We start from the raw sequence: 15,472 nt of genomic DNA, 5'->3' as shown, positions 1-15,472 counted from the left end.
CTATGCCTTTGTGTCACAGTTGGTAGTGTGCCTGCCCCATGATTGCACACTGGCTGACTCGCTGGCAGGCTACATTATAGCTTCGTGGTCTGTTTATACCAATGTCCCATCAGAATCATCAAATGCTAAGCTAACTACGTCACAGCTCTTGCTGTTTCCACTTTATCATCAAAATATCACATTGGCATCTCACAAGGAAGTCTCCCCTGTATGCAGATTTCCCCTCGATGACTGGTTATTACTTGGTTACAATTGACCTATGGCTTGTTTGGGAATAACGTTAGGCATGTCAGGCATGTTTTGCACCTCTTTGCATCATTCCGTTAAAGCGACTTTATCTTTATTCAATGAATGAGCAGGAACCAATCCTGATACAATGAGTTGACGCATTGCTGATATCAACCACGCCGATATTTTAACCACGCTGGACGTTTTTTTCTAATTATATGTGAAGCACTCACTTGCTCTGATTGGTTTATTCTGGAATATTATTTGGATATTCGGCGCGCAATTGGTTAGATTTTTGATAAGAAGGTGTGTCAGCAAAAAAACACTATGAACCAACCCCCTTATGTTTTTTAATTTACGTCACCGCAATTTTCTGTTGCCACTTGGAGGATTGTAAACATATATTTTTTTGCTAGCTACACAGAAAGCAGATAGCCAAAACGTACGAGATAATTGTTGTATTCTGCCTGTATCATACAATTGCTTTGTTTCTCAGTTCTGTGTAATAACTGCACATATATCAGCTGTTTAGTGGTCTGAAGCTAGCTAGCTGTCATAATAATCAACACAAGAGACAGCAAGAAGACAATATAGCAATCGTTACTGCAAAGCTGACATAATGGCATCGTTGGCTGCACACGAGCCGAATATAAGCCCAAATTCCATACCAGTCCTCGCAGACGCTCTGATGCCCGCGAGCATTTTCGCTCCGGATGGAGGAGGTTGTGGAGATCATGACGCCGGGGAAGAGTGCCTCGAGGACGGCGACCTCTTCAACGGCGAGACCGGGGATCTCGGTATTGACTTCACTAGCAAGGTAGTTAGCTAGGCCGCGCTAGTCGGGGCTGTGTTTATCATCTTCAAATTGGCATTTATTATGCCTAAACTTGCTGTCATTCTGGCTGCTGTATTGCAAGCTAAGTTAGCTAGTTAGAATAACGATTGCGCTATATACTAATCAATCTAGCTGAGTGCCCATCTTGCTTAAAATGTTATGCAGAATTGCATATCTAAAAGTTCAGAACTATATTTGTGGCAAAAGTTTGTGGTTTTAAATGTCCTACTGACTCTGTCACCTTAAGCTTTGGTTGAGCTAACGTAGGCTAATGCAATTAGCATGAAGGTTGTAAGTAACAAGAAAATTGAAATAAAGGTGCGGATCCTTAAGAGGCTTTAGCAAGCATATCAGATGTGGTTTGAATGGGTCTTGAATGTGTTATGGCTGATGTAACTACTGGCTAGAGAGAGGACACTCCAGCAGCAGTGTGACTCACAAACCACAGCCATTGGCATGACTCTCTTTCTCTGGTTGATGAGTCCTTATACATACTGTGCCACCACTTGGCCTGATGAAACACAGGGCAATAGGGAAATGGTGTGTGTCAGAAGGAAGTGTTTCTGTCAAATGGGCCAGGCTCAATTTACAGAGCTGAACAATGATCAGTGTGTTGTTGACTGACAGGAAACTCATCTCCCTCCATCTTTGGCACTCATCCATATCAAGATCAGTATCAACAGAGAGAAATTAACTAGAATAAACAGAAAGATGCAATACTTCTAGGACTTTTTGGTGTCAATACTACAGAACAAATAGGCTAGGTGTGTGTGTGTTTATTTTTTATGAAACTTTATTTAACTAGGCAAGTCAGTTAAGAACAAATTCTTATTTACAATGATGGCCTACCCCTGTGCAGGGATGGGGGTTGGGATAAAAAATAAATCAAATATAAATATGGGACAAAACACAGACAACACTACATAAAGAGAGACCTAAGACAACAACATAGCAAGGCAGCAACACATGACAACGCCGCATGCTAGCAACACAACATGACAACAGCATGCTAGCAACACGACATGGTAGCAACACAACATGACAACAGCATGGTAGCAACACAACATGGTAGCAGCACAAAATATGGTCCAAACATTATTGGGCAGAAAACAGCACAAAGGGCAAGAAGGTAGAGACAACAATACATCACACAAAGCAGCCACAACTGTCAGTAAGAGTGTCCATGATTGAGTCTTTGAATGAAGAGATTGAGATTAAACTGTCCAGATTGAGTATTCCAGCTCGTTCCAGTCGCTAGCTGCAGGGAACTGAAAAGAGGAGCGACCCAGGGATGTGTTTACATTGGGTACCTTTAACAGAATGTGACTGGCAGAACGGGTGTTGTATGTGGAGGATGAGGGCTGCAGTAGATATCTCAGATAGGGAGGTGTGAGGTCTCAGAGGGTTTTATAAATAAGCATCAATCAGTGGGCCTTGCGATGGGTATACAGAGATGACCATTTTACAGAGGAGTATAGAGTGCAGTGATGTCTTATAAGGAGCATTGGTGGCAAATCTGATGGACGAATGGTAAAGAACATCTAGCCGCTCGAGAGCACCCTTACCTGCCGATCTATAAATTATGTCTCTGTAATCTAGTATGGGAAGGATGGTCATCTGAATCAGGGTTAGATTGGCAGCTGGGGTGAAAGAGGAGCGATTATGATAGAGGAAACCAAGTCTAGATTTAACTTTAGCCTGCAGCTTTGAGTAATAATGACTTTAAGTCATTATTATGAAACCACTATGATGATTTAAAAATCTGCCATCAATGTATGTCTCGAAAAAGCCAAATAAGTCTTCTTCTGATGCAACACTCGGTAACAGAAAGCTGTCAGGCAAGTTCACCTGCTTTTGATTGGGCGATTTCTTTTTCCGTGGCTGGGTGCTCTGGGTGGGTAGAGATTTCAGTGTAGGACCAATGGAATGGTCTTAAATGTGCAAACCCCGCCCACCGGGGCCCGAGTGATGCAAAACGAACTCGCTCACTGTTTAGATTAATCTATTTTCACATAAAAAGTGGGGAATTCACAACTCTAGATTGTCTTTATCAGGGTTCCCTAAGCTGAGAACATTGTATAGAGATTGATTTGGACTGAAAGCAAGCTTGTAAGGTAAATCTACAGCCAAATCTGAGTACCCAGATAGTCAAATGTTTTTAGACGAGATGAATAATCCATTTTTCACAGAAATGGTGTAGCATTCACAACTCTACCCAGATAGAGGACGATACAAGATGAATAGCCCTATAGCTTTTGATAAAGTACAATTAGGCCTATATCAATGGAAATACAGTGCCTTGCGAAAGTATTCGGCCCCCTTGAACTTTGCGACCTTTTGCCACATTTCAGGCTTCAAACATAAAGATATAAAACTGTATTTTTTTGTGAAGAATCAACAACAAGTGGGACACAATCATGAAGTGGAACGACATTTATTGGATCTTTCAAACTTTTTTAACAAATCAAAAACTGAAAAATTGGGCGTGCAAAACCCTCTCCAGAAGTTCAGTGAGGATCTCTGAATGATCCAATGTTGACCTAAATGACTAATGATGATAAATACAATCCACCTGTGTGTAATCAAGTCTCCGTATAAATGCACCTGCACTGTGATAGTCTCAGAGGTCCGTTAAAAGCGCAGAGAGCATCATGAAGAACAAGGAACACACCAGGCAGGTCCGAGATACTGTTGTGAAGAAGTTTAAAGCCGGATTTGGATACAAAAATATTTCCCAAGCTTTAAACATCCCAAGGAGCACTGTGCAAGCGATAATATTGAAATGGAAGGAGTATCAGACCACTGCAAATCTACCAAGACCTGGCTGTCCCTCTAAACTTTCAGCTCATACAAGGAGAAGACTGATCAGAGATGCAGCCAAGAGGCCCATGATCACTCTGGATGAACTGCAGAGATCTACAGCTGAGGTGGGAGACTCTGTCCATAGGACAACAATCAGTTGTATATTGCACAAATCTGGCCTTTATGGAAGAGTGGCAAGAAGAAAGCCATTTCTTAAAGATATCCATAAAAAGTGTTGTTTAAAGTTTGCCACAAGCCACCTGGGAGACACACTAAACATGTGGAAGAAGGTGCTCTGGTCAGATGAAACCAAAATTGAACTTTTTGGCAACAATTTTTGGCGTAAAAGCAACACAGCTCATCACCCTGAACACACCATCCCCACTGTCAAACATGGTGGTGGCAGCATCATGGTTTGGGCCTGCTTTTCTTCAGCAGGGACAGGGAAGATGGTTAAAATTGATGGGAAGATGGATGGAGCCAAATACAGGACCATTCTGGAAGAAAACCTGATGGAGTCTGCAAAAGACCTGAGACTGGGACGGAGATTTGTCTTCCAACAAGACAATGATCCAAAACATAAAGCAAAATCTACAATGGAATGGTTCAAAAATAAACATATCCAGGTGTTAGAATGGCCAAGTCAAAGTCCAGACCTGAATCCAATCGAGAATCTGTGGAAAGAACTGAAAACTGCTGTTCACAAATGCTCTCCATCCAACCTCACTGAGCTCGAGCTGTTTTGCAAGGAGGAATGGGAAAAAATGTCAGTCTCTCGATGTGCAAAACTGATAGAGACATACCCCAAGCGACTTACAGCTGTAATCGCAGCAAAAGGTGGCGCTACAAAGTATTAACTTAAGGGGGCTGAATAATTTTGCACGCCCAATTTTTCAGTTTGTGATTTGTTAAAAAAGTTTGAAATATCCAATAAATGTCGTTCCACTTCATGATTGTGTCCCACTTGTTGTTGATTCTTCACAAAAAAATACAGTTTTATATCTTTATGTTTGAAGCCTGAAATGTGGCAAAAGGTCGCAAAGTTCAAGGGGGCCAAATACTTTCGCAAGGCACTGTATGTGTAGGCTTTCCACCATGGCTATGTTGTAGGATACCCAGGCCTACATCAACCATTTTCTGTCTCTCCTTCCCTCCCCTGTCAGGTGGCCCTGGTCAGCCCTAATGGAGAGCAGTATGACTCGTTACTACGACAACTCCGGGAGAGGATGGACGAGGGTTGTGGGGAGACCATCTACGTTGTTGGGATGGGCTCAGGTAAGTCAGCCTCACTCACTCACTTAATGAGGCTATACAGTATGCACTGATTTGCTCCTACATTCACTAGCTCACAGAATCAGTCACTTACTGTAGCGAGTGACATTTTACACCGATAAACCCCCCTCAACCCTCACCCCTTTCTATCAGACGGAGGTGACTATGGTCTGGATGAGGGAGACATGGAGGCGTCTGTAGCCACAGTTCAGTCCCTGTGTGAGCAGACCGAGTCAGAGCTGATCCTGCTGAGGGAGCGTATCGAAGCTGGGGGGCAGGTACGCGACTACCTCATCCGCCGACGCGTGGGTGATCAAGACTTCTTGGAGGTCAGGTGAGTTGGGGGAAGGTCAAGTGTCAGGGGTCAAAGGCTGACCTGATCAACAATTAGACGTGTTTTGACATTAGACCTGGGCTGACGAGGACTAGCATGTCTCTCAAATGCAATTTAAATTAAAAAAAGCTTAAGGGGACGTTGACATAAAGGGGGGAAATCCAGTGTTGTCAAAGCAACACACGAGCAATACTCTGTTTTCATCCCTCTCCTCTTCATCTTCATCTGATCTTGTGTCCCAAATGTCAAATCTCTCCTCCCCTCTCTTCCCTCCCCCTCTCCCCCCCCCCCTCCCCTCTCAGGGTAGCAGTGGTGGGTAACGTGGATGCAGGTAAGAGCACCCTGCTGGGGGTGTTGACCCACGGGGAACTGGACAACGGCAGGGGGTTCGCCCGCCAGAAACTCTTCAGGCACAAACACGAAATGGAGAGTGGCAGGACCAGCAGTGTGGGGAATGACATCCTGGGCTTCGACCAGAAGGGACAGGTGAGGGAGATGACATAGGAGGGGCTTATAGGTGATGGATATTACACTGGGATAACATTGACATGACACTTGAGAGATGACAATGTAAGGCCTGCTTCATTGATAATTGTGTTGATGAATTGGTTTTATAGATGGAGACATGAAGTTGTTGTTGTGTGTAATCTCTGTCCCTGTATCCTAGGTGGTGAATAAGCCAGACAGCCATGGTGGCAGTCTAGACTGGACTAAGATCTGTGAGAGGTCCTCTAAGGTCATCACCTTCATAGACCTAGCTGGACATGAGAAGTATCTCAAGACCACAGTGTTTGGAATGACTGGACACCTGCCTGACTTCTGCATGCTCATGGTGAGTGAGGGGGTAGCGTGTGGGCCTTGGTGCTTTTTCTGACTTTACTATCCATCAACAGCACCAATGATGAATCTTTCACCATGTTATTTGTCTCTCTCTCCCTCCTTCCATCCTCCCTTGCTCTCTCCCTCCTTCCATCCTCCCTTGCTCTCTCCCTCCTTCCATCCCCCCTCGCTCTCTCTACCCCCACCCCCCTCGCTCTCTCTACCCCCCCCCCCTCGTTCTCTCTACCCTCCCCCTTCGCGCTCTCTACCCTCCCCCTTCACTCTCTCTACCCCCCTCACTCTCTTTACCCCCTCTCCCTGTCTCTCTCCCATCCTCTCTCTAGGTGGGCAGTAATGCAGGTATTGTAGGGATGACTAAGGAGCATCTAGGTCTGGCCCTGGCCCTCAATGTGCCTGTGTTCGTAGTGGTCACCAAGATAGACATGTGTCCTGCCAACATCCTACAAGGTCAGTTCCTTTCTTTCTCTTTCTGGGTGCATCTCAAGTCTAAATCTGCTTCCTTTCCTGGACTCCTTCCCCACATCTGCACTGATATGAAATAATTATACAGGTGAAACTATATTCCCTCTACCCCACCATACTGCTTTCTCTTAGATTTAGTAATGAGTATTGACAGTCATCACAAAACCTGACTTTACTGGTTGTGTTATTGTAACAGAGACGTTAAAGCTGCTCCAGAGGTTACTAAAGTCCCCAGGCTGCAGAAAGATCCCTGTTCTGGTCCAAAACAAAGATGACGTCATCGTCACAGCCTCCAACTTCAGCTCTGAGAGGTAAACGTTAAGGCACACACTTTGTAGCCACAATCACACACTCTTTATAAACTGGATTTTGCTTCAATTATAGGGGACCATAATTCAGTGTGTTTGTGTGTGTAGGATGTGTCCAATCTTCCAGATCTCCAATGTGACAGGAGAGAACATGGACCTGCTGAAGATGTTCCTCAACCTGCTGTCTTCTAAAACCTCCTACAGAGAAGACGAACCTGCAGAGTTCCAGATAGATGACACCTACTCAGTACCGGTTAGTCACACACACAAAGCAGCTGCTACACATGCATATTGATGCCACACACACACCTCTCTAACCATGTTTACCTTCTCCGTCAGGGTGTAGGCACAGTCGTTTCAGGGACTACTTTACGTGGATTGATACGTCTGAATGACACAATGTTGTTAGGCCCAGACCCACTGGGCAGTTTCCTCCCCATTGCAGTCAAATCTATCCACAGGAAGAGGATGCCAGTCAAGGAGGTGAGAGGTGGACAGACTGCCTCCTTCGCCCTCAAAAAGGTATGTTTTCTCTTTAGTGTCCCCTGCTGGAGATGTTTGGTATTACAACACTTTTCTGATGCATAGATAAATGTTTAGTTGAACTGAATGTTTTTTGCAATGAATAGGAGTCAATACCTCAAGTCTCTGTTTCTCTCCCCTCCTCTCTCCCCTCCCCCTACCTCTCTACCCCCTCCCTTCCCGCTCCCCATGTTCTCTCTCTCCCTCCTCTCCCCTCCCCATCCCTCTCTCCCTCCTCTCCCTCCCCTCCCGCTCTCTCTCCCTCCTTAGATCAAGCGTTCATCCATAAGGAAAGGCATGGTGATGGTGTCCCCCAGGTTAAACCCACAGGCATCATGGGAATTTATGGCTGAGATTCTGGTTCTGCACCACCCAACTACGATATCACCCCGCTACCAGGCCATGGGTGAGACACACACACACACACACACACACACACACAGCTGTCTCATGTCTGACTATATATCTCTCCTTCTCTCGTCATTCCTCTTTCTCCCTCTTCGCAGTGCACTGTGGCAGCATCAGGCAGACAGCCACTATCCTGACCATGAACAGAGACTGTCTACGAACAGGGGACAAGGCATCGGTCCACTTCCGCTTCATCAAGACCCCCGAGTACCTCCACACAGACCAGAGACTGGTGTTCAGAGAGGGACGCACCAAGGCTGTGGGCACCATCACCAAGGTCAGGGGTTATAAAGGCTTATGAAGGGTATATGAATGGTTGGAAAGTGTTTATGAAGGATCATGCTCATGAAGACCCCAGAGTTCCTCCACATAGACCAGAGAGTAGACTGGTGTTCAGAGGGATACACCAAGGCTGTGGGTATCATAACCAAGGTCTGGACTTAAAGGCTTATGAATGGTTCTGAATGGTTTACGAAAGGTCATAAAGACACCAGAGTACCTGCATGCAGAGTACTTCCCTCATGCATTAATCTTATTGGTGGGTGGGTGTTTACAGCTGCTACAGTCGACCAATAATCTGCCGTCAAACTTCAAACCCCCGCAAATCAAAATGCAGTCAACGAAAAAGGCCCCGTACCGCAGAGAGGATGGAACCACGCCTGCCAATGAGGACGAAGCGAGCACAGCCCGACCAGACAGTCCACACCAATCACAACAACTGGTGAGAGAGAGAAAGTGAAGGAACAAATTGAAAGGATGGATGAAGGGAGTGGAGGGGATGGTTAGATGGCAGGTCGAGTCGTGAAAGTAATAGTTTCAGGGCAGTTGAATAGGTGTAAGTGTTTAACTTGTGTGTGTGGTGCGTAAGCTTTCCTCTTAACTTGCTTTACTGCTTCTAGAATGTTTTCTTCTGTAGCTGTGTCTGTCTGATCTGCCTAACACCTCTCCTTTCCTACTATTCTTCTCCTCTTCATGTTTTCACACCCTACTGTTTCCTTCCTTTTCATCGCTATTCTCATTTACTGATTACTCCACCTGCCACCCTGTCTCTTTTCCTCTCACCCTGTTTCATTCTCTGCATTCTTTTCAATTTCCACGTTCATTTGCTCTTCGTCCTCTTTGTGCATTACAACGTTACTACATCCTTGATTTGCCCTCCATTCCTCCTCTCTTTCTCCTCTCTCTGTGTTGGTGCTTTGCTTGCTTCCTCAGACAGAGGGGGAGGATGACCCTCAGAGTAATGAGGGAAACAAAGAGAGCAAGGTAAACAGAAATAAACAGAGCAAGATAAACAATGGGAACCAGGCAGGTAAACAAGATAATTAGGTCAAATGAGTAACAATTGAGGCGTGGGAAATGAGTCTTGTCCAGTAACTTCTGTAAATATCCTGAAACAATGCATGCCTCATGTGAACCAAACATGAATCTTCTAGAGATGTGTCCACAGCATGTAGTTCAGTTTGATAACATCAGTCTTAGCTGGAAGTGATTTTGAATGGTAACCTCATTGTTAACCCAGTTGTTTCTGTTCTCCGTCTGTCTGATTGTGATCTGTTCTCTACAGACAAAGTCAGGAGGAGGGAGCAGGAGACGAGGAGGGCAGAGACATAAAGGCAAATCAAACCAGAGCAGCTCCACCACAGCAGCCCCGTCATCAGCAGGCACAGGAGGTTCCTAAACGACACCCCTCTCAGCCCCCAAACTACAGTACTTCCTCCATCCACCTGTTTCAGCAGACAACTACCCCCCCTTCCCAAAACTACTCCACTAAAATCCCCTGTCGAAAAAAAATGGGGTCATAAAATGTCCCTTTCCCCACCCGGCTATCTATCTATCGCCTTATCAAGTGTCTTTATCACTCACACCAGAGAAAGTCTAGGTGAAAAGCAGCTCCCAGCTCTGTGCTTGTAGATGGTTACCTCTGCCTCCTCACTCTCCTCATCTTATCTCTGATTAGTTTAGAAAGCATCCTTATATTTACAGTATATGAACCTGATATGCCTTCTTTCATTGGGTCTACGGTGAGAATCACTGGAATACTGTGTATAGTTAATCATGGGCCCGAAGCCACATGGGCAGCTATTCCCTTACAGTAGAGTAACCCAGCTCCATGCACTATAGCTCATTGTTTCACTGTTTAGCAGGTATACTAGTTACTCTCATTTCCTATTTACCACTAGAATCCCCCAATATGACATAATGAAGCATGTTTTCTATTTAATTTTATACTAAAATGTGAAGATTAATGAAAGGAAGTAAGGTCACAACTGACATAGTGAATGGTACATTTTAGTGGGCCTTCATTATGAGTGGAATATTGTAGATAAGATGTTTAATTGGCCATTTATGACCGAAAGGAAAGCCAGGGTTTGTCTGACTATCATCACACCCTTTCTCAAGTCCGTCCTCCATGGCCCAGAAAGGGATTGAGTGTTTGTGGGTGAAATGGAAAAATATCCTCCTCTCCTCGATAGCCACCTTTCATGGAGGACAGTCATGTGTATCCTCCTCTTTGAAGAGTTTACAACTATACTACACCCCCTGTGAATCAGCTGTTGTCTGACAAAAACATGCGCACAAGTAAATGCATTTCACTTTACACTTATTTTGGGATCACACCTGTAATTTTACTGAGCAGAGGAGTCGTCATTTATCCACGTTCGTCATTTTTCAGGAGGCGAGAGGAGTTGAAGGCAACTTGTCCTGTCTAAAATGATTCCATTTACACTGAAAATAAGGTTTATTTAAGAATATAATGTACACTTGATTAGCAACTGTTTCAGTGAGACATTGATTGTAATAATAGTTGCAGTGCTGTTTGGACCATCACTGTTTACATAGTTGTGGAATTCTGTTTGCTTCTGACATTCACCAATAAAAACAGGCTTTATTGATCTCTGATTGGTCAACTGTTGTACATGAAATGAATTTATATTTAAACAGTGAAAACTATAGGCATAAGGGTTGAAATTAGGGTTAACGTTGTGTATAGTTTCAGTGAGGTTAGTGAGTCTGAACTGATACCATTTGTCTGTGCAGTATGACAGAAGTCTATAGGTACGGTAGCATTGCTACGGGTTAAGATGAGGGGAATGAATACAAGTTACTGGGATAGTATACCACCATTTTCTGATGGTTAAATACACTACCTTTCATTTAATATCAGAGCACAACAGGGAGATTGAGTTTATTTTCTTATGTACATAGTGTAATATTACTGCAAGGTGATGTGTGAGTCAAGTGGCTTTTCTTCAGTAATTACACACCAAGATGGAGGTTAGTTCGATGGCGGATGGACACATCCATTGTAATATAAAGAAATTAACTGAAATAAAAGTTTACATAGTTCTTCCCAGTCAGCAAAGTGACTACTACAGATACACTGTTTAGTAGCCCACAACGGAGAGCCATGTTGGCACTAAACATTTGGAGACAATAGTGGATGGAATGCAGAGTAGAATGGGATTGTTGGGTACCAACACAGATCGACAGGGTGGTTGGAGTAGGTTCCACTTCTCAATCAGCACCTCCTACTACAATACTGGTAGCAGGACACACGAACACAGGAGTACGTTCCACTTCTCAATCAGCACATCCTACTACAGTACTGGTAGCAGGACACACGGACACAGGAGTAGGTTCCACTTCTCAATCAGCACATCCTACTACAGTACTGGTAGCAGGACACACGAACACAGGAGTAGGTTCCACTTCTCAATCAGCACATCCTACTACAGTACTGGTAGCAGGACACACGGACACAGGAGTACGTTCCACTTCTCAATCAGCACATCCTACTACAGTACTGGTAGCAGGACACACGAACACAGGAGTACGTTCCACTTCTCAATCAGCACATCCTACGACAGTACTGGTAGCAGGACACACGGACACAGGAGTACGTTCCACTTCTCAATCAGCACATCCTACTACAGTACTGGTAGCAGGACACAGGAGTACGTTCCACTTCTCAATCAGCACATCCTACTACAGTACTGGTAGCAGGACACAGGAGTACGTTCCACTTCTCAATCAGCACATCCTACTACAGTACTGGTAGCAGGACACACGGACACAGGAGTAGGTTCCACTTCTCAATCAGCACATCCTACTACAGTACTGGTAGCAGGACACAGGAGTACGTTCCACTTCTCAATCAGCACATCCTACTACAGTACTGGTAGCAGGACACAGGAGTACGTTCCACTTCTCAATCAGCACATCCTACTACAGTACTGGTAGCAGGACACAGGAGTACGTTCCACTTCTCAATCAGCACATCCTACTACAGTACTGGTAGCAGGACACACGGACACAGGAGTAGGTTCCACTTCTCAATCAGCACATCCTACTACAGTACTGGTAGCAGGACACAGGAGTACGTTCCACTTCTCAATCAGCACATCCTACTACAGTACTGGTAGCAGGACACACGGACACAGGAGTAGGTTCCACTTCTCAATCAGCACCTCCAACTACAGTACTGGTAGCAGGACACAGGAGTACGTTCCACTTCTCAATCAGCACATCCTACTACAGTACTGGTAGCAGGACACAGGAGTACGTTCCACTTCTCAATCAGCACATCCTACTACAGTACTGGTAGCAGGACACAGGAGTAGGTTCCACTTCTCAATCAGCACCTCCAACTACAGTACTGGTAGCAGGACACACGGACACAGGAGTACGTTCCACTTCTCAATCAGCACCTCCAACTACAGTACTGGTAGCAGGACACACGGACACAGGAGTAGGTTCCACTTCTCAATCAGCACATCCTACTACAGTACTGGTAGCAGGACACACGGACACAGGAGTACGTTCCACTTCTCAATCAGCACATCCTACTACAATACTGGTAGCAGGACACACGGACACAGGAGTACGTTCCACTTCTCAATCAGCACATCCTACTACAGTACTGGTAGCAGGACACAGGAGTAGGTTCCACTTCTCAATCAGCACCTCCAACTACAGTACTGGTAGCAGGACACACGGACACAGGAGTACGTTCCACTTCTCAATCAGCACCTCCAACTACAGTACTGGTAGCAGGACACACGGACACAGGAGTACGTTCCACTTCTCAATCAGCACATCCTACTACAGTACTGGTAGCAGGACACACGGACACAGGAGTAGGTTCCACTTCTCAATCAGCACATCCTACTACAGTACTGGTAGCAGGACACACGGACACAGGAGTACGTTCCACTTCTCAATCAGCACATCCTACTACAGTACTGGTAGCAGGACACACGGACACAGGAGTACGTTCCACTTCTCAATCAGCACATCCTACTACAGTACTGGTAGCAGGACACACGGACACAGGAGTAGGTTCCACTTCTCAATCAGCACATCCTACTACAGTACTGGTAGCAGGACACAGGAGTACGTTCCACTTCTCAATCAGCACATCCTACTACAGTACTGGTAGCAGGACACAGGAGTAGGTTCCACTTCTCAATCAGCACCTCCAACTACAGTACTGGTAGCAGGACACACGGACACAGGAGTACGTTCCACTTCTCAATCAGCACATCCTACTACAGTACTGGTAGCAGGACACACGGACACAGGAGTAGGTTCCACTTCTCAATCAGCACATCCTACTACAGTACTGGTAGCAGGACACAGGAGTACGTTCCACTTCTCAATCAGCACATCCTACTACAGTACTGGTAGCAGGACACACGAACACAGGAGTACGTTCCACTTCTCAATCAGCACATCCTACTACAGTACTGGTAGCAGGACACAGGAGTACGTTCCACTTCTCAATCAGCACATCCTACTACAGTACTGGTAGCAGGACACAGGAGTACGTTCCACTTCTCAATCAGCACATCCTACTACAGTACTGGTAGCAGGACACACGGACACAGGAGTAGGTTCCACTTCTCAATCAGCACATCCTACTACAGTACTGGTAGCAGGACACAGGAGTACGTTCCACTTCTCAATCAGCACATCCTACTACAGTACTGGTAGCAGGACACACGGACACAGGAGTAGGTTCCACTTCTCAATCAGCACATCCTACTACAGTACTGGTAGCAGGACACACGGACACAGGAGTACGTTCCACTTCTCAATCAGCACATCCTACTACAGTACTGGTAGCAGGACACACGGACACAGGAGTACGTTCCACTTCTCAATCAGCACATCCTACTACAATACTGGTAGCAGGACACACGGACACAGGTGCTACTACGACATCAGATCAGTGCCCACTGTAGCAAAACGTTTCACAACAAAAACAAGTTTCTCTGGGACAAATTCAGGTACATTCCTCCCGGTTTGGTTCTTAGTGATACACCCCAGTCCTTGAGTCTGAGGAAGTACTTCATATGGCACAGTAGAGGTGACTACTCTGTACCTAAGGAATGCTACAATCAGCACTTTCTGTATATTCCTAGTCTTCTGCACCTGATCTAAAGTATCAGAAACACTGGTGTGGACAACATACACAGTAGCTTCACCCAAGAACTAACAGCCATGGTGACAGAGAGGACTATCAACCTTGGTTACATACTAATTGCTTCCTTAATAGACACATCAAAAGACCTTTGATTTGTTAGCAAGCTCAGAAAGTAAATGTAATTCGTTGATAGACATGGAAAGTATTTTGGTGTCTCAAATGATAACCTGGCCACGGTAAGTTGCCAAACATTGCAGATAGAAATGCCATGAATAGAGCTGATGTTATTCCTTATTCTACATGTCAGAGGCATGTTTGTTCTACAATGCTTATTTCTATCTGAACATTCCATAAAGTTGCGTCTTGCTGAACGCGCCCCCTATAGTGTACTATCCTCAGTAGAAAGGCTTCGGATGCAGTTTAGTTGAGACGAGGAAGTGAAACCACGATGCATATCAATGTGTTTGTAGAATGATGATCAAATGTCTGAACATTACAATACTTCCTAGTGAGAGGTAGTGATGGAAACACTAGTAGTGGGTTCTGACATAGCAGTCAATATGAAAGAAACAGAAAGATCACTCTGGTAGACACAGCATGTGTTGGGCAGGGGAGTTTTTTGCAGGCTTTGGGTGTGTGTTTCTAGCCATCGATGTCCCAGCTGAAGAGATGATGCTTCACCAACATGTCTTGGACTCCTTCCTTCAGTGGCCTCTGATCTTTCTCCTGGAGGGAGGGGGGGGGGGGGAGATAAAGAGTGAAAGAGGCTGTTTGTTTAAAGGGAGTGTATAAGGAACAGCAGTTGCTGGGTGCAGTTTAAAATGTCCACAATGGAGGTCAAAGGGTTATGGGTGAGGTGTGCGCATTGGGATGGTTTTCCCCAATGTTCACTATTCTACTATCACTAGCCATCACCAGCTACGTTCTCCAACAACTGAACCAGGAACAGCTTGTTGTTTAGATAACTCTAGTTTCCTATTCTAGTCCCTAAACCCATAGTTGAGTAACTAGACCAACTACATTGACCAGAGATC

At 45.1% G+C, this 15,472-nt stretch overlaps 2 protein-coding genes across 9 annotated transcripts in view; one reads left to right on the top strand and one right to left on the bottom strand.

Moving 5' to 3' along the window:
* The first annotated feature begins 555 nt into the window (after window positions 1-555).
* On the top strand, window positions 556-10,912 carry LOC110486776 (GTP-binding protein 1). Of its 2 annotated transcripts, XM_036941468.2 has the most exons (14): window positions 556-1,045; window positions 5,029-5,140; window positions 5,291-5,471; window positions 5,774-5,957; window positions 6,139-6,303; window positions 6,635-6,758; window positions 6,970-7,084; window positions 7,190-7,334; window positions 7,421-7,603; window positions 7,874-8,009; window positions 8,110-8,288; window positions 8,568-8,732; window positions 9,224-9,274; window positions 9,576-10,912. In XM_036941468.2, exons 1-14 carry the CDS (start codon window positions 848-850, stop codon window positions 9,687-9,689), a joined length of 2,052 nt encoding a protein of 683 aa, XP_036797363.2. In that variant the 5' UTR covers window positions 556-847; the 3' UTR covers window positions 9,690-10,912. The 2 variants fall into 2 exon arrangements, with proteins under 2 accessions (XP_036797363.2, XP_036797364.2); XM_036941469.2 differs by lacking the exon at window positions 9,224-9,274.
* The window catches only part of LOC149978954 (small G protein signaling modulator 3), a 28,258-nt gene continuing 23,518 nt past the window's right edge, over window positions 10,733-15,472 (bottom strand). For all 7 annotated transcript variants that reach the window (XM_090197056.1, XM_090197054.1, XM_090197051.1 and 4 more), the window contains exon 21: window positions 10,733-15,164. In XM_090197056.1, coding sequence (XP_090053182.1) covers window positions 15,081-15,164 — 84 coding nt within the window. In that variant the 3' untranslated portion in view covers window positions 10,733-15,080. The remainder of the gene's footprint in view (window positions 15,165-15,472) is intronic.

The sequence above is a fragment of the Oncorhynchus mykiss genome, chromosome 13 (assembly GCF_057628025.1).
Source record: "Oncorhynchus mykiss isolate SJ-2025 chromosome 13, ASM5762802v1, whole genome shotgun sequence".
NCBI lineage: Eukaryota > Metazoa > Chordata > Actinopteri > Salmoniformes > Salmonidae > Oncorhynchus > Oncorhynchus mykiss.
This window is presented reverse-complemented; position numbering and strand designations above follow the sequence as displayed.